The following is a 20875-nucleotide window of genomic DNA, read 5'->3' as shown; positions in this document are numbered from 1 at the left end:
CGCTATAGGCCACAGCGCCACTTATTTTAAAAATTAAAAAACGTAAATAAAAAAATAAATATGTAAAAAATAAAGAAAAATTAGAAATAACTAAATATATAAATATATATTTTTATGATATTCATAAATAAATTAAAATGTAATAAAAAATCATTTATTTAATAATTTAAAAAAAAAAAAATAGTGTCGCTATGGGCTATAGCGATACAGTGTCGCTATAGCCCACAGCGACACCACAGCGACACTGGACCCCTCTTCTTCTGCTTGCAATCCTCGCAAACCCTCTTGGAATGAAGTTTTCGCTTCTTCGCGTATGTACTCAATTTTTTCCCCCATAAAAAGTTGCGTGCTTTTGTTCCAGATCTGTTCAAGTTTCTCTTTTTATTACCTATTCCTCTTTCATTTTGCTGAAATAATTAATCCAAATATTTATTTTTATTTTTATTTTTATTGAATAATTAATCCGACAATTTTGATCTCTTTTGTGTGTTTGTTTTTATCTTTAAATAAATTATACAGTACCCAGCACGTTTTAAATAATAAAGAAATTTTAAAACAACCCAAATAATATGTAATCGTTTAAAAATTATATAAAATTAAAAAATTACACAAAACATACATTTATAAATATAATCTTATGTTAAAATGAATAATAAAAAATTAAGTTTGTAAAAAATAATTTCAATGAATAATTTAAAAAAAAAACAAAAAAAAGCTTGTGGCGCTATGGCCTATAGCGACACAGTGTCGCTATAGGCCATAGCGCCACTTATAAAATTAATATAATTTAATTTATAATTAAATTTGTACAGAAGTTAATTTTAGTTTTTTATAAATATATAATAATTAAGTCAGTTTGTTATTTTTATTTTTACATTTCTATTATTTTCGTTTTTTTTTTCTTATAGAGTGTCGCTATGGGCTACATCATCTTTGTTGAGCCATCACCTGTGGTGGTCCAGCCTATAGCGACACTAATGTGGCTCATTTCCAGTCCAGCTTAGACAAAAAAAAAGGGCCACGTGTCACTTGTGTCGCTATGGCCCATAGCGACACTGTTGTAAACAGCTCCAAAGGCGTAAATACTTTCAAAAGAGCCCCATTTACGTAAAAAACTTGTAAAAGGACCCCACTTTGGTCAAAAAGCCTAGTTTAAGTGGCAAAATCCTATAAACCATGTTGTGTTGTGGATTTTTATTTAAACAAGTTGTTGATTTAGTTATTAGTTGGTTCAGTAGGGTCAAACCACTTAGATTATTCATCTATGTTGTAAGAGATTTCTTAGTTGAATGTGTGATGACAGATATAATTACTATGTTGTGCATATGATGTATTGATTGTGTTATGTTGTTTATATGCTATGTTGTTGAGTTGCAATGTTGATATGTGTTGTTAAGTTATTGCCTTGAGGTTGTTGAATGGTATGTTGAGGTGTTGTTGTGTTAAATAGTTGTGTATCTTGTTAAATTGTACTATGTGTTGCTAAAGTTAAAAACCATGATGAGTTATGTTGTGTGGTTTATATGTTGATGTTGATAATATATTTTCACTTTACTTTTATACTTAGTATGTTGCTCTTTATAAGCTTCCCTATGCATGTTTCATTGTGGTTGGACTATGAAGATCATACTTAGTATAAGAGCAAGGTAGGGATAGGCTAAAGGAAAAGTAAATTTTGATAGTCATGTTGGAGAATGTCGAGGTTATTTGGGATACTCTGATATAGTTACTTTTGTTTAGTCGATAACCTAGGTTTATAATTCTAGGTTTTGTATTACTATGTATACATATATGTATATCTTATAGATGTAATCCTAGTAAGGGATTTACTTGTAATTTTAGTTTGATACAATTTACACACACACACACACACACACACACACACACACACACACACACACACACACACACACACACACACACACACACACATATATATATATATATATATATATATTGTTGCATGTATATCCATAAATTGTTTGCATGTTAACCTTAGATGATTAGATTAATGTTTTCGCTATTAGTTGCTGATTTGTAAAGTGTAAGGACCTGTCAGGTTGTTATAAAATTTTTGTTCAATTTAGTCTCACTGTTTTTAAATGATTTAATTTATTCCTTTAATTTTTACATAATGTTCAATGTTTTCATTACATTTGATTTCATTTTAAAAAAAAATTAAAAAGATAACATTGAACATTTTTAAAAAAAATTAAAAAACCAAATTAAACCTTAAAAATAACATTGAACATTGAACATTTTTATATGTTCCTTTAAAAATTAATTTATTCCTTTAATTTTTATATAATGTTCAATGTTGTCGCTAGTGTTAATTTGGACGAAAAGATAACATTGAACATTTAAAAAAAATTAAAAAACCAAATTGAACCTTAAATATAAATAAAGAAAAAAAGATAATTTACCCTATAATATTAAAAAAAAAATTGTCCTTTGTCACATATGCACCACCTATCACGTATATTTATTAAAGAGAAAACACATAGAAAAATATTATTTTTGATAGAAGAAAAAAAAAAGATGAACAAAGATGTATGGCATCTAAAGAATAATGATAATGAAAGTGAAAATTAAGTTTAAAGAATGATGAAAACTAGGTGTGAATATCAAAAATCTTAACACATATAAAAATAAAGATAAAAAGTATAAAAATAATTAAATAAATGATGAGACCAACAACCTAAATTTCAAATGTCTAAAATTATAGGAATTTTATGTATAAAACGGTAGAGATGGGGTGACATCTCATAACTATAGGTAGAAAGTCAATCATGTTGAGATTCTCAAATTAAGCACCACCACTCATGAAGTGGTCAACCAAAACTTAATGATGTCTAATTTGATCCACAACTTTACTTACCTGAAACTTAGAAAATTTAACATGCATTGCAACAATCCTTATATACTCATCATAAACAACTTAAATTCATCCAACTAACAACATGCAACCATCAAATAACTCAAATCACCAAAATTATCTCAACATAGTTCAAAGCACCCAAAACTCACCAACACATGAATTTCACTCCAAATTCATCAACATAGCTAAAAATTTAGAAAAACTCAAGCACATGCAACTTCAACAAAATTTGAGTCATGGCTTATAGGAACCAAGGATGAAGGAAGAAGAAGACAAACTCTGAACTAGTTTCGCATCAACTTCGACTCTTAGCATTTTGAGCTTTGAATCACCAACCAACAATCATAACTTTTAAGGAGAGGATCTTGTAAGCTCTCGAAGGCCAGTAGAATAAAGAATTTCTTACTGCCTCCATAACACCTCTCTCTAGTTTTCTCTCTAGGATTCTTAAAAATGAACTCATGAAGCTTAATTCTTCAGAGAATCCTTATATGCCTTTCTCTCATGGTAAAATTGGACTTTTGTCTAAAAAACACTCAAACGCCTAAAAACTCCTAAGGGAACTCCAAAATTCTCAGAGTCTCTCAACAACAAACCACAACTCACCACAATATATAATTGATAAAAAATAACAATAATTAAAAAAGTTGTACAATGTTACACAACAGGCCAAATGGCCTAAGTTAGGGTAGCCTACAAGCTTATGGACTGACCCATTAAACTAGTAAGTAGAATTATTTGAATTATCATTAATTTGTAAATTTGTGATGTATATAATAATAATAATAATAAATATAATTATTATTATTGTTATTATTATTATTATAATAATTGTCTTTTCACTTTTTTGGATTTGTTATGGTGGTTACAAACTTAGAGTAAAGATTAACCATTGTGAGAGTTTTGTCGCTTTTGTTACGTCTTTGATTGCTTAACCCCGTGACCCATCATCTCTATTTGTTTATCGAAGAAGATGAAGACACAATCACGTTCGTACACTCATGGAATGGTGATAGTTACTCTCACCACTACTGCTCATACCATACGACTATAGGATACCACTTCACTTTATGAACCACTACAATTTTAGGTTGAATAGTTTTAACCTCAAGTAAGAAACCTTCTTTTTCTTTATGATATGATTTTTTTTCTTCATTGTTCAAATATATTTACCTAACTAAATGAGTCTCTTTTCATGTTTTAACATTTTTCCTATCTCATTTTTAGTTATCATATGCACAAAAATAACTAGGTATTTCATAATAGTAGCTTAAAACAACATTTTGGCCCGTGTAGATCAACCCGTCGGGTTTAGTAGCATGACATTTGAAGATAAAAAATTATAAATAGAATTTATTAATAAAATAAACATCAATTAAGTGTTAAAATAGACACAAACAAATATCCTTTGTACATTTTTTTTAATTTCTATTCCTATAAATCACGTTATTAAATATTATGTGACTTAAGCAATGATAGAAATAACTCCCTTCCAACAATATATTTGATAAAAGATAAAATAAAAATAAAATGCAATTGCCTATATGACTCTTACGAGGTAGAAACTCTTTTGACCTTAGTGGTAATAATTTTTTTGATACACATAGGACTAAACGTCCAAATTAAAAATCATAAAAGAAAAATATAATTAACATGTTACCAAGAAGAGAAATATGAATATAGAAGAGAAATCTCTACAAAATATGCAATCTTTCACTCATTTTTCTCCTATGTTTGACCAAAGAATCAACAACTATATTTGCTTATCAAAAATATGATTACAAGTCACATTTTGTCTTATTCTACCAAGCTTACCACCTTATTAACCAAGGCATAGTAAGGGTAATATCTATAACACTTACCATTTAAAAATTTTACCACCAAAAAAGATTTAGATTCTATTAACACCTTTTGTAAAAGACCCTTATCACACATCACCTTGAGCCCATATAAAATGTTTAGGAACAAAAATAAAAGTTTTTAAAACTTAAATAAACCTTAAAAGATCTTGAAAACTTATTTAACAATAAAGTACAATTTCAAGGATGAAGTTATTCCTTCATAACTATTTTTAAACAAATAATTATAAGTTTTTTTTTTTATATGGACATGATCTATATGTAATATCCTAAATCTGATATAATTAAAGATTAATTTGCATTTAAGAAAGTAACTTTTATTTATCAAACATTAATTTTAATTTAGACGAAAATGGAATCTAAAAATATCTTATCGATGCATTGTATATCAGAAGAGACCTTAGAACTGCAAGGTTAGGATGCTTGGTTTAAATAGTAAGAAGTTGAAGCATTAAAATCATCATTCGAAATATATTACCTTTACCAAACAATTGTATCCTCTCCTAACTCTTCCGAAAGAAGCATAGCAGCAAATATTTCAGTAAAAGCCCAATAAAAGATGAAAAGCCCAAACACCACCTGAAGTATCAATGAAGAACGTAACAACTTTTATACAAACAGAGTGGGACCACGCTCTCGTCGACGACGTGAAGCCCATTAACATCACCCAGTCTCTTTGACAATTTACCTTACCACCTTCACTGTCTCTGACCGATTTCATACACGCGCGTGTTAAAGGTGCTGAAGCGAAGCGCGTGGCCAATATTCAAATTTTCTGGTGGGGTAAATCCCAGAAACGCAAAGCCGCGGAACCCTGGTACACTACTTTTTTCGAAAATATTAATTGGACCCGCCCACGCGCTCCTCCTCCTCTTCACGATTGCGGCGTGACGACACGCGCTTCAACTCCGTTTCACTCTCCTCACAGAAAGAGCGCTTTTCCTTTTGAAGTTTCAAACTCTTCTTTCACTTTCTCCCCTCACAGCACTGTTTGTTTCCCAAGAATTTTTTAAGAAAAAGGGAAAGAGAGAGAGAGAGAGGAAGTATGATAAGCGTTGAACCGTTCTTCTCCGTTTGATTCTCCAGTTCTGACTCTATTTCTCGTCTCGTCCTAGTGCGTTTTGCATACTCGTGCTGGAACGAGAAATCGATAGAGAATCTCCAAGTGGATGAGTGTGGTTGGGAGAGGATGCCGCGATCCAGTTCGGCAGCGCACCACCACCGTCAGAGCTCCGATAACTTCATCCTCGACGCTCACGGAAGGTGGTTACACTCTTCGAGTTTCGCGCAGGTGAGCTTTTCGTTTTCGTTTACGCTCACTCGATCATTTGTTTCGTTATGTGAAAATCGAACACGGCGAGAGCTAAGTCTTATGTGTGTGTACGGAACGAATCGTTTTATGCAGGAGTTCGGGACTCGATCTTCGAGCTTAAGGAAAAACGACGATGATCGCGTTTTGACCAGTGGCTTGCTTGATCTGCATTCCTTCGATACCGAACTTTTACCTGAGGTTTGGTGTGTTTCTGTGTGTTTGGATTTGCTTATTTTGTGCACGGAAAAAGCTTATGATCAAATAGGCCTATTAGTTTATAACCTGTGAAGATTAAGCAAGAAAAGCTAGTAATATGTTTGAATTATTCAGTTTGAATTGAGCCGAGTTGCTTGAATGAGCATGATGCTAGTGTTTATTTGTTGCCTAATTATTTTAGTGAATCGTGCATGATGATTGCTAGTTAATTAGGTTTTTGGTGTTCAGCATGATGATTTGTGTGAACACACGAGTGACTGTAAATTTTAATTTGATTTGGAATAGGTGTATGGTGTTCACAATGAATATTTAACAAATCATACTGTTCGGGGACAAAGTTTTGATGACTATGAGTCAATTCTTTCTGGCAACAAACTTGTACAAAGGTCTCGGGGCTTGCCTGAGAGCCATCTCCTTAAAAGTGTCTCAACAGATAAAGAGAGAGCGAACAATGTGGCCAAGATCAAAGTTGTGGTATGCTTCTAGCAGTGTGTTTCCTTTTAGTTCCCCGTGTGCTTTTTTCTTTAGTTGATTAATTAAGGGCCTTTAGTGCCTGTAACAATTGCATTTTGTTTGATAATGCTGTTTTCTGTTGCAGGTTCGGAAGAGACCACTAAATAAGAAGGAAATAACAAAGAGAGAGGAAGATATCATTTCCATAGATTCAAATTTTCTCACAGTGCATGAAAGAAAACTAAAGGTGAGTTAGTGGATGGTTGTCAATAAAATCTACATTTTCATGATGTGAACCGTGAGTTGAATTTATTTTTAAATATATATTATTAAGTTCAGTACAAACTACTTTATGCTGCCTTTGCAGCAGTTGGCATGCGATATTTTGACATAAAATAACAAACTACTTTTCGTAAGCAATTTATGGGTCAACCAAACTACTGAACATCATGATATAATGCTCTCTGCTGCTTTTGACTCTGATACTTCAACAACATCCACATGTGCAATGTCTCATGTTTTATACGTTCTATTAAAGAATGCTTAGAACATAAGTTGCATTTCAAAGCTAATTATGCCTAATAGAATTTGATAAATATAAACTTCCTCAAAATATATTGCCAACGATCCTGGAAAATTTAAATAAGGGTTTTGCTCACTTATTTGTATCCAAATCCAAAGTAACTGCATAGTTCTTAAAAGTAAAGGTAAGGGGAAAATAATAGAAAGTAGATTGACTTAGATTTGGACAACCTTTCATGTCAACGGTTCAAATTTCAATGCAGTTCAAGCCAGTGTCAATAATTTCAAAATTGCTCTTTCTCATTCTGTGATCTGTGTCTAAACAATTAAAGTCACTCTGACTGAACCTTACAATTAGTGTCAAAGAGACAATTACTAAGGTCAAGAATTTTCTAATTGGTGATTCATTAATGTTTCGATTTGACAATTGAAACATTCATACTGAACTCGGGCGTTTGAGTATTTTACCTTTTTCTGAGTTATATCTCCACTTCACCTGTGTCTGCAGGTTGACTTAACAGAATATGTTGAGAAACACGAGTTTGTTTTCGATGCTGTGCTGAATGAAGGTGTTTCAAATGATGAAGTGAGTATTTGGCTAGTTGCGGCTCTTGTGACCATAGATTATTGACTAACTTTTCAATGGTTTCACTAGATTAATGACTTTTTATTTTGCTCTAGGTGTATGCCGAGACTGTGGAGCCAGTTGTTCCGCTGATTTTCCAACGAACAAAAGCAACTTGCTTTGCATATGGTCAAACTGGTAATATTTTGTTTATTGCTAATTGAGAAATGTGTCATTGAGCACAAACAACCAAATTATAAAAATTAAGAATCCTTTCAACATTTTAGAATTGAACTGAGAAATTACTATCTATTCATCATATTTGTAGGATAAAAACACCGAATGTTTCTTGAATATTTCAATACAATTTGGGTTTACAAGTACAGTGAAAGGTTTGAATAAAAGTGAAGGTGACCAATGATTTAAATTGTTTGTAGGTTCTATATGATTTTTTACTTCCATATTCATGAAACATATATAGTTGAAAATTAAGCATAGTAGTTTTCAACTATGAAGCACAAACACAGACACATGACGTGTCACAAAAAGGGGGACACATCAAATTGTAAAAATTGCAGTACTTGGATTGTGTGTAGGGAACGAATGCACTTACTTCAGTAGTATGTCTTGGATACTTCACTTATATAGGATATAAACTAAATAAATCTAAGCGATGAATCATGGAATATTATCTCGATGATCATGGACTCCATATGTTAGATTAAGTATATCCATAGGTATATTATCATATAGATGAGCTGAATTTTACTTTTACTTTAAAGAGTACATCATACATATTAATGAAGTTGATTGATGGAGTGTTAATTAGTTTTTAAATTATAGGAAATTTTGTAAACTTGATTTATTTAATAGTAATTTTCAATTCAATGGTCAGATTAATGAAATTCAATGTTCATAAAAAGGTATTAATCATAGCAAATTTGACAGCACTTAGTCCTAGACTACGTGAATCTCCCCACATATATAATTTCAGGAATAATTCATAATATCATATATAAGCTTCAAAACAATACCTAGATATATGTCATGTGTCAAAATGAAACGAAAAAGTTACGGAAAATGAAACTGGTAAATGATAAAGATGCTCATCTTATTATTATTATTGTTGTTGTAAGTTGCTTAAAGTATTGTTTGTGTATCTGAATAATTTTTTAAAATAGTCACATCCGGATATGTGTTCTCAATATGTCATGTTAGACACAGCAACACCAAAATGGCATCTGTGCTTTATAGGTTTGTGAGCTTATGTCTTTGTGGTTTTTACATTAAAGGCTTGAATTACTAGACAAATTCTGTCTGTTTTGTTTTAATCCCTATGGACCTATTTGGCTTTTATTTGAAGAAGTTCCTTGTGATAAGATTTGGAACTATTTCTGCAGGCCTTTCAACTCCAAAAAAACGTCTACATTTTATCCTCCCCTTTTATATATTAGCTGTATGTGGTATTTAGTTTCTATTTATATACACCTAGTAAATATTTTGTCTTGGCCACACAGTGGATTTAATTTTATATTACGTATACCACTTATAAAATTATCCAGATCAATAATTGTGTGTGCTTGATATCTTTACCTTTATTATTCATTTTGAAATTTCTTGTCTGAGCACTATAAACTCCCTGTACCTATTACTTAGTTGTACTGCACCTATTTTGTTTGTTTTCTTAGCTTGACCCCGTATCCTAATTGAGTTAGAATATGCTCTGGATCTCTGGCATTTTTTTTGGGAGAAATGAATTTGAATAGGTGTTGGTGTTCTGCTATATGTTGTGAATAAGTTTATTTCATCAGGGAATGCATAAACGATTTTGGTAAACCTATATGTATTTTATTTACCTTGATTTTCTTGACCTCTTAGCTTTTTAATTGATATGAAATTACTTTATTATCTAGGGAGTGGGAAGACATATACTATGCAACCATTGCCTCTCAAAGCTTCCCAAGATATTTTAAGATTAATGCACCATACATACCGGAACCTGGGTTTCCAATTGTTTGTTAGTTTCTTTGAAATATATGGGGGAAAACTTTTTGATCTCCTCAATGATCGAAAGTAAGTCATCATCTTGCGAGCTGGAATAAGTATCTCTTTGAGGGTTATTTGCTTGATTAGTTTATGATTTTGTAGAAAACTTTGCATGAGGGAGGATGGGAAACAGCAGGTTTGCATTGTTGGCTTGCAAGAATTTAGAGTATCTAAAGTTGAGACAATCAAGGAATTTATTGAGAAAGGAAATGCCTCAAGAAGTACTGGTACAACTGGAGCAAACGAGGAATCCTCCCGATCACATGCTATACTTCAGCTTTGTATTAAGAGATCAGCTAATGGAACTGAATCAAAGCCTGCTCGAATTGTGGGCAAATTATCTTTTATAGATCTGGCTGGAAGTGAACGTGGTGCAGATACTACAGATAATGACAAGCAGACTAGGTGGGATTCTTTTTTATCTTCAATCAGATTTTGTTAGCTGATATTTCGTTCAAGTAACTGGAAGGCTTACCCAATAATGTGTCTTATATTCAGGAGTAATTACTTTAGATTGCCTATTTGATTTAATTAACTTGTTTCCATTTTTTATTCTAGGATTGAAGGGGCAGAAATAAATAAAAGCTTACTTGCTCTGAAAGAATGCATTAGAGCTCTTGACAATGATCAAGGGCATATCCCTTTCAGAGGAAGTAAATTGACTGAAGTTCTGCGAGACTCTTTTGTTGGTGATTCACGTACTGTAATGATATCATGCATTTCACCTAGTTCAGGTTCATGTGAACATACTCTTAACACATTAAGATATGCTGACAGGTATGTAGTTTAAAATATTTCTGGTCGGGAAGTGATTGATCTGTATAATAAAATGTTCTAATTGACAGTTACATTTCAGGGTGAAGAGCCTGTCCAAAGGGAACAGTTCTAGAAGGGATCCCCTTTCTAACTCAAACCTTAGAGACTCCACTGTGTTGCCTGGGTCTTCAGTTTTATCTCATGATGATACCTTTGAGGAGGAAACAACATATGTTTCCAGTGATAGGAATCAATTTGGTTGGCCCAAACAACAGGAAAGAGAACCCTCTCCTCCAAATAATGTGGAGCGTGTTCCAAGTGGTAGAATGGGGGGAAATTTGGTGCCATCTGTGTATTCTGATCCACAAAATGGTCAACGAGGTAGTCAAAATGACAGAACTGCAAATGAATATGATTACCTAGGACCAACATATGAACAAGACAAAACAAGAAAGACAAGTAAGAGGGTGGATAACAACCAGTTATCTGCTGTGGAGGACAAGAGAAAGAAAGAATCTCGTGTTAAACGTGTGGATGCATCACATTCTGAGGCTAATCATTCTGATCCCGACGATAATTTAAATGCTCTCCTGAAGGTATATTATTCTTTTTCCATACTGACTAAAATGTTATTGACCATTGAAGTACTGAATGGTGCCTGTTATGCTTTGTAAATAGGAAGAGGAAGATCTTGTAACTGCACATCGGAGACAGGTGGAGGAAACAATAGACATTGTTAAGGAGGTGGGTACAACTCTTATACCGTTCTTTGATGATTTACCAAGCTTGGTTATTTTCTTTAATATTGTGAATTCCTTGTGCAGGAGATGAATTTACTCGTCAAAGCTGACCAACCAGGAAATCAACTGGATGATTATATTTCCAAATTGAATACCATTTTATCACAAAAGGCTGCAGGAATTTTTCAGTTGCAAACACAGTTGGCTCAATTTCAGAGACGTTTAAATGAGTATAACGTTTTTGTATCTTCTGGTAATTGATGGTGCTAATGAGCAAATTATTGATGTGTTGTGGATGAGGAGTTCTTCGTGCTCATGGATATTGCTTCTATGATTTCATTGCCGTGGATTGTTTCTCAATTGTTAAGAATGTTGATGTTGACAAGATTATTGTGGGTTTTGGAGTGCAGAAGAAATAGGAATCAAACCCGTCTTCGTTCTATAGTTGATTGTATAGACTAGTCACTGTTGTGACTTGAACTGAACTAAATATAAAAATGGTATGTCCACATGCTTATTTAAAATTCTATTATCACCTGTGGAGAGTACAATGTAAAGTCAGACTACCCTTTTGGGGGTTGCTTGTAGTTTGCAACCGAAATATGTAAAAAAATTTGTCTGTGCACTGTCTTCCTTACTTTGAATGTGGCATGTTTGTCGTGTCTTGTCCTGTATTATTGGTTCAGAGTGAACCCTTATATTTATCCTCCCGTTCATGATGATGTGAAACCTAGGCAGGTGTTATGGAGTGATTTTGGGTTGTTGAGCGAAGGATTCTGGATATGAAGAGTGAAGGGTCACTGCCTCACTGGAATCCCGTCGAAATGCCCTGATCGTTGTTTCTATTTGCTTCGGTATATATCAAGGTGTGCATGCTAGAAATTGACTCTTTATATGGATTATTATCAGCAGTGAAAGAAATAGTTCAAGAGCCTGCTAAATTCCCTTTAGTCACAATCTGCGGGTTGTACCTTTGTTGCTTGCTTCTCAAAATATTTCCAAGCAAATGCAGATAATGAGTTAGTTGGGTCCCCTGGTGATTCTGATAATTTCATACATAACTTGCAAAATTCCAATTGAATTCCTTTTTGTCGTTCTAGACACTTGTCCCCTATTGATCACCATTTTCGTGCCTGTCTTTCAAATCACGACGCAGACACAGGTCGTTTGACATGTCTATGTGTCAAAATAATTGATGCATTTTATCATGATAGGTGCACAGTCCAATAGGGATACTCACTGTCCATGCCCAACATGTTTTCGTCTGTTGTACCTAAAGTTTGGTGATGTGGCATTCTTTGGTACTATGATTACATCCAAACATTAAGCGTCGTCATGAATTCTAGTCGAGCTACGATCATTGGAGTCTACTAGGCCACGTATTTTATGCAACAAGAACATTGATTCAAAGGGGCGCTTTGATTTTCAGCCCAATGAAATTTATTATGTTCTATGTTAGCAACACCATGTTACATTTCTTGAGAAATTTAAATGTTTTATGAAGTTTGCTAAATTTTATATTTGTCACATCAAATAGTTTTGGCCTAAATTTTGATTGGGTCAAGGTATAATTTCATTTTATAATAAAATCATATAAGAAAAAAAAAGTATTTGTATGGTTAGTATTTCTTCCCTTTGAGAATGTTATCTTTGTCTATTACCCTTATCTTGATGAGGACCTTGCTGTAGTTTAGGCGGACAACAGGCATGACATGCTGATTCTAAACCCTACATCGTATTGGGATTTGGGACAATTGCTAATTGCCATAGCTTCCACCGTGCTTTTTACGCTTGGCCTGAAAAGTGAAACCTTTTTCAGATTCTGGTGAATGAATACACCAAACAGTGCCATTGCAGCAAAGAAAAGCTTAAAGCGTTTGCTGCTTTATGCTTATCATTGTCTTGTAAGGCTCTATATATAAATTTATCAAACATAAAAATTTAATTATAGTACACATTAAACACGGATTTAAATTAAATAATCAAAATCATTTAGATATTATTTTAAATGAATTAATCAAAATATAAACATAAATTGTTATATTATTTTTAAATCAATTATCAGTGTTACAATATGTTTAAATCTAATTTCCCCTATAAAAAAATATGTTTAAATCTAATTAAGTTTAACTGGGTGTCAAAAAAAATTAAGTTTAACTCGATTTATGATAAAATAAAGTTCTTAATTAATTTTTTAAATTTGGATTAGAAAACTGACCATTTTTTTGGGTTCAGTTTTTTAGATTTTGAAAGAATTAATTCGATTTCGAATGTCCTTATTTACTTAATTGTATCCATTTACGCCAGCAAAATAAATCCACGTGTAAGATCATGTTGACCTACTATAACCCGTACGAAGGCATAAATAATTTTAGAGGTCGTTAGTGAGAACTTTCATAGTGCAACTGGTGACGCAACTGATAAAACTTGACGAATCCCTACGATGTATAGATCCATTTTGCATCAAAAGATGTTCTGTAGCAAGAAATGCAAATTGGACATTTAATTTTAATTTAAATATATTTTTAACTTCTCAAATTTAAGATAAATTTATTTTTGCCACTTAAATTTAAAATTATTATTTTTAATCCTTATAATTTAAAAAAAAATTATTTTAGTCTCTTAAGTCTTCAATAACTTTTCTAAAAATGACATATTGAAATAATTATGCAATATCAATTAAATTTAATATGAAGCTTTCATTACCTAAGATATAGTAGATTTTATGTCACATTTGATAGATTTACTAATTTTATGTCACATTTGATAAATTTACTAACAAAATTTAAGCATGGAGACAAAATTTTTTGAAATTACAAGAACTAAAAAGACCAATTTTAAATTTGAGAGACTAAAAAAATTTACTTTAAATTTGAAAAAATAATATAAATTTAAATATGTTTTTAATCTCTCAAATTTAAAATTAATTTTTTAGTCATGTAATTTCAAAAAATTTATTATAGTCCTTATAATCAAATTTTATTAAAAATTGTGTCACATAAAATTTACTTATTATTTCTATTAGTGAAAATATCACATTAAATCCAAATAATACTATATAATTATTTTAATTTATCATTTTTAATGACATAAAGGATTAAAATAAAATTTTTAAAAATTTCATGAATTAAAAGTAACAATTTTTAATTTGAAGTACAAAAAAAATTTATTCTAAATTTGAGGAAGAAAAATATATTTAAGCTTTTAGTTTTATATTAATATTTTAAGTCGGTAGACATGGTTAACTGCACATGAAATCCAAAACCTAGCACACAAAAGTTCGAGTGTATCGTTTCACTGTAGTCTGTAGAGATATGAGAATCTCTAATGAGTAGTGACAGCCACCACCAGTAATTTGATTTGCCATCTACTCTCCACGTGTCGCCCTACTTTCTCCTGTTATCTGTCTTGTCTTCTTTTCAAGGACACCATGAAAACCTAGACAAAATGGAGCAAAGTCAAGGACGAACCTGTGATGTTGTTATTTGTCAAAACCTTCTCATATCTTATAGTTGCTTGGAAAATTGGTAACACCCCTCACACAAATAGAGAATGAAGCTATACTTTAATTTTATTTTACTTTTGGCTGGGCGAGAATCAGATTGATTTTGAGATTGGAAAAAGATATGATTGTATGTAACATTGGATAAAGTTATTTTGAATCATATGATTCATACTAGGGTCTTATGAAAAGCATAACATGGCAAAAAACCCCAACAAATTCAGGTCTTCAGAAATTTTCTTTTAATGAAGCAATGATATATAGGTACACATGTATCCCATTACCACCTTACCAAGTCATGAGAAAAGCAAGTTGAATCCAACTTACTAGCTAAACATTTATGCCAATACAAGTTGTTGATGTATACGTGCATGTCTTTATTTAAAGTACTATACTTATAATCGGTTGATAGAATAAATGACAAAAATGAGTTGATAGATAGAACTCCATAGTCACTTCAATTAATGCAGCTAAGAAAATTTTCATACAAAAGCATCTCCAAAGAACTTACTTGAAGTTGAAGATGTACTGGACCCTTCTTATTATAGATATATATATTTTTTATATACTTAATTGTATTATAAGTCGGCTTAAGACAACTTAATTACTTAAGTCACGGCTCTAGCTATAGTATTTCTCTTGATACGACACTAAGATTTTGTAAATGGTTCGAAATCTTTTTGATGTTACCTTAATGTGCCTATCATCTACTTTCTCTCAAACCCTCCTTAAAATTTGTTTCCATTGTTGTCAACAACCACTCGTGGGTAAACTACTAAGATTTTGAGGGGAAAATTGAAATCCATTGTACCTGATGAACAATTTAAGGAGGTTAAGTAAGAGAAATTATTAAATGATTCTTGAATTAATGCATTGTCTTTAATTAATCTCTATATTAATCAAGTGATAATAATTTTTTCTTAATTAAAAAATTTAAATATATATAGTAACTGACTGAGACTACAAAAACTTCACAGTTTCTCGTGAAGTAAACCTACCACGCAAATTTAGCTATGCAAAACTTGAATCTGGTAAAGCAAGTCAAAAACACTATTAACTAAGATATAAGGGGAATATTTTATTTACTTTTAATTTTAATTATTTCAAGTAATTTATTGGTTGTCTCACTGATTCAGGTGTTGGAAAACTTGTTCTTCAAGAGTTTGTTTATCAAACATAGACCTTAATAAAATGTTCCGCTGAATATACTAACAACTTAAATCAACCAATCAGTTACTTAATCTGCTTCATTACACGCAAATTATTTTTTGGTCACTTAACCAACTAATCAAACACTGGAATCTGCTTCACTGTTTAGTGCTATAGTTCTCTTGTTTACTTAATCAAGAGATAGGACAAAGAAGGGGTCGTCACTCTTTGCCCCAACTTAATGTAAATTTACCTAAACTTGACCAGAATTATTTCCACCACTAAAACGAACGTGACAAAACTAACCAAAATTAGTATATTTTAGTTCGAGTAAAGAATATATTAAAATAAAATTTTCTATCCATTTCTATAAAGAGTAGAGATGTTAAATATTGAAAAAAAATTGTATTAAAATAATATTTAATCAATAAAAATCGCATTTTGTAAATATAGATTAATTATTGATTATTAATTTTTAAATACTGCATGCACAGATATATCTATAGAAAAAAAATGTTAAAGAAAATAGTCAAATAATTTAACTATGATAACATTTGATGAACTTATGTATTTTATGTTTTATTTATTTGACCTAAAACATTAGCAATACATTTTTAGCATAATTTCTTAAAAAAAAACACTTCTATTCATTGATTCCTCGAGTTTTACCTTAGCGAAAACGGTAAACAAAAGCTGTATTAGTTGATGTAATCTAAACCTCAGATTTCTCATTAATTTGTGTCCAATTGGGTATGAATTGTCATAAATGGAAGATGAAGTCATGAATTAAATCAAAGAAGGGAATTCTCTTGCTTATCCAGTTATTAAAAGACAGGTGTTGTGTGTATACATAAGTCATAACTTTGTAGGCCCAGAAGTTAATACTAATTTGGGTAGTACCCTCAAGCCAAGGGCAGCAGAAATGCGGGAAAAGAAAATAAATCACAAGCAAACAAGAGATGAAAAGATTTAAATGCATGCATGTACGTCAAACTCCATATAAAAGTCATGGACAGGTGATGTTACTTTTTTGATGTTTTGTCTTTTTATTAATACGATATGTTCATAAAACTATTCACATTTCGGCTTTGGATTAAGGGAATTTTTTCTTCTTTAACCGTGGAGATGATCTATTACATTATCTACTCCATGTGTCAAAATTGATAAAAAAAAAAAAAAGAATTAATTTTTGTTTGTAATACGCGATTTTGTTAACCAAATATTATTTTAAGAAAATATTCGTATACAAGTGGACCTTTATTTTTTCAAGTGTTCCAATACATAGAGGATCCTAAAAAAAATCCAAAATATTAAAGCAAACAGTAACTTATTGCATCTTAAACATAAGTGAAGATTATATGTATTTGTGTTTGGATGTAACAAATTCTAGATTCTCCAATGATAATTTCTAAAATTTCTGTAATAATTTATCTTAATTACAGTAATTCTTATAGTTTTCAAAGTAATCAATATTTCTCTTGGTTAAATAATATATAAGTAAGAAATATCCACTTATTACTTAATATCTTAAAATTTTAAATTCTATTATAGTATCAAGTTTATTTGTATGATTTATTCACTATTTATTGTGTGGAGTGTTTCTTGATATAAACATTCTCTAACAATTATCCACTTCAATATATCCAATTCTATCCGACTTCCCAACAATTTGACTTAGAATCAAATCATTTAAATATGACTCTTATTAGAAGTTTATGATGTTCAATAAATGAAAGGGGAAAAAACAAAGATTTTGATTTTTGGAAGAAATAAAATTAAAAATTGATGTAATAAATAGAATAAACAAGAAAATGTCAAATAAAGACAAAAGGAAAAAAAACACAAAACAATAAAAATAAATAAATAAATTTGTACCATCTAAAAAATATATCGAAAGCGTTTGAACTAATTGATATATTTTTGACTTTGATTACACATTTTGCCAACAATTACATATTATACAGGTTGAAACATGGGTTTAAGTTCGACAGAGTTATTGATAATTTACAAAAACAAGATATTTAATAATATGTAAATCTTGAAACGCCAATTCAATTTTCACTTCTACTCTTTAAATAGCTTAGAATCTTGTCTTGAATTTCAAGTCATAACTTAAGTAGTTCTTTTCGACATTAGAAGAAAAACTCTTCTTACAACTCATGTTATGTCTTAAAAAAAAGTTATCTAACAACCTTATGTAACCTCTCGTAATATCTTTGCAAAATGCTATTCTAATTCTTCTTTGTTCTCCACATATTTTAAAATCTTACCAAATCTCGAGTCTTTTCAAATACTCGTTTCAATTTCTAAAATCAAAACGTCTTTCCAAAAATTCTTCAACATATGATTAAACCAACAAAAAGAAAAACTCTGAATTAATTTACATAAACTAATTTTAACTTTTCAATAAATTTATTTCATTTTGTTATGAAAAAAATTATTTAAACAAACTCGGAACATAATAAGTGCTTCTTATAGACTTATATATATAGTCGACATGCTATACCTATCAGATTAGACCTAAAAAAAATTTGTTTTTGATAACCTAAATAATCATTTTATGTAGCATGAATGACTGGTGGTGAGATAGCCAAGCATGCTTATAACATATAATATTATTTACGTCTCAATACTTTGGAACGTGATGATGTGGACAAGGTAGATTAATATATTGAAAAGCAAGAACTCTGAACAATGAAATTAGAGACACCATTTCTTGTTTGGGCAAGTAATGGATCACACTTTGCCTAAAGGAGAAGTGGCAATCATACGCATCATTGATAATAAAATATGAGTGATGATCTCTAGCATTATAGATATGTGGGGTAACTAGAATCTGGTTTGATAATCTCATCATTTAACTATGATACGCGCGCAAAACACTAGCACAATTGATCAATCAATGTTGTTTATGTTGCTGTTAGTACTAAAACAAAAATAAATTGAAATACAAATTGAAGAGAAGGAAATCATTCAATAAACATTTTTTTAATGTGTTTGTGTAAACTCTTTAATTTAATATATATATATATATATATATATATATATATATATATATATTATTTTTTAACAAGCTGTTTTTAATAATTTTTTAGTTTAAACAAATTAATAGGTCCTATATACGTTGTTTTTCCCTAGTTTCATTGAACAATAACTATAACGTTTTTTTGTTACTCAAGTATAAAAAGAAAGGTCAATAAAGGACAAAAATTAACAACAATCAAAAAGTTAAAAACAATGACCTCAAGTTATAAATTTTGAAGAACAATAAATTTACAACTCAGGCACGCATACACGCATATATATATATATATATATATATATATATATATATATATATATTTTTTTTTTTTTTTTTTTTTATTTTAAAGTCAAAAGGTTCAAATGCAGCCTCAATTACACATACATCCACCATTAATCAATTAGAGATTAGTCTCTCAATGAAAATTTATATAAAAAATTGTTGCACTTCCATCATACAGTAGACTTGGAGATTGTTATTATGACCATTTATTACCGGTAAACTTTTTATTTTCCTTCTAAATACCACAAGTATTTTACGTGAGAAGCAATTTGACTTGAGTCATATATAATTAGAAGGTGTAGTAAAAAAATTTCTTTAAATATTTAATATAATTAAATGTTTAAGACTTTAACTCAAGAATATTGGTTCAACCAATCTTATATTACTTTATTAACACACTTGAAAACACTTAGAATATCTACAATAGGAGTTGTTTATAAGCAATTTTCATCCACTTTAAATGAGTCTCACTGTGTCATATCACTCATAAGTAACTCATACTATATTTTTATAATTTTTACTTGAATGGAAGTTGCTAAACATTTTCACTTTAAGAAAAATGTAAGGGAATAATGGATATATATAAATATGCTCCCCAATGGTGAAGCAGCACTTGAAAAGTGCCAAAGAGGGAATGGAGGGTATAGAATTGAACGAATGAGAAAGAGACAGAGAGATTGAGAGTATGGCCCACCCACGAGTCATCTTTTCTTCCTTCAAAAGTAAAGCAAATGGCACTGTTTGTTTGGGAGAGAACTCTGTCTCTCAATTACCTCACACTCTACACTCTCTGCTCCCGCGCGTCTAACTCTTCATACTCTTCTCATTCTTTTTCGATACTTTCTTTTTTTCTTTTTTTCCTTTCGCAAACATCCTATAAACTTTATATCAAAGCTTAATTTATTTTTATAAAACCTATTTTTAATTTATTTAGGTTTGTGACAAAAAGTATATGTCACTAATTAATGAACTTATTTAATTGAAAATATAAAGATTGATAAATAAGTTTATCTTACTATTTTTAATTGTAATTTTAAAGTCTATAATGATTATTATTATTATTCTTTTAGTTTTACTCTCTATTTTAGATTTTTTTTCATTTATCACCTCATTTCTTATTGTTATATTTATATAGTTTATTTTAATTATCATAAAATTTATTTTTAATTTAATATTTTTATTTTAAATTAAATTAATAATACCTTTAAAATAATGTAAACAAGTCAAATTGAATTGAATTTATGACTTAATTTCTCTTCATCTTTATTTTGTTATTTTAATTTTTTGCTTAATGTATCTTGGGTTCATCAAGTATTACATTCCAGTAATTTTAGTCCCAAAGTTTCAATTATATAGTTTGAGTTTCTTAACCACTATATTTATGCATTTTTAGTCTTTGCCACATTAGTACCATGTCATTGTATCAATTTTACTTATCAATTTTGTATTTTTTTGTCATGTCATTTAATATTGTCAGGTCATGAAAATTTGTTATAATTTTAAAAAAGATTGATATTGAAGATTAAAAGCACAATTGTAATACATAGGGACCCAATTTGATCAAATAAATTTT

General features: G+C 30.4%; 1 protein-coding gene across 1 annotated transcript; it reads left to right on the top strand.

Annotated features, from left to right (window-relative positions):
- The first annotated feature begins 5567 nt into the window (after positions 1–5567).
- Positions 5568–11984, top strand: LOC109813454 (kinesin-like protein KIN-13B). The gene is made up of 12 exons (XM_020377645.3): positions 5568–6028; positions 6143–6247; positions 6551–6739; positions 6864–6965; positions 7749–7826; positions 7922–8003; positions 9719–9878; positions 9954–10256; positions 10410–10628; positions 10708–11203; positions 11286–11351; positions 11432–11984. Exons 1-12 carry the CDS (start codon positions 5927–5929, stop codon positions 11606–11608), a joined length of 2079 nt encoding a protein of 692 aa, XP_020233234.1. The 5' UTR covers positions 5568–5926; the 3' UTR covers positions 11609–11984.
- The last annotated feature ends 8891 nt before the right edge of the window (positions 11985–20875 follow it).

This window comes from Cajanus cajan, chromosome 1, assembly GCF_000230855.2.
Source record: "Cajanus cajan strain Asha chromosome 1, NIPB_CcT2T_4, whole genome shotgun sequence".
Classification (NCBI taxonomy): domain Eukaryota; kingdom Viridiplantae; phylum Streptophyta; class Magnoliopsida; order Fabales; family Fabaceae; genus Cajanus; species Cajanus cajan.
Note: the sequence above shows the minus strand (reverse complement) of the source record. Positions and strands in the feature narration are given on the sequence as shown.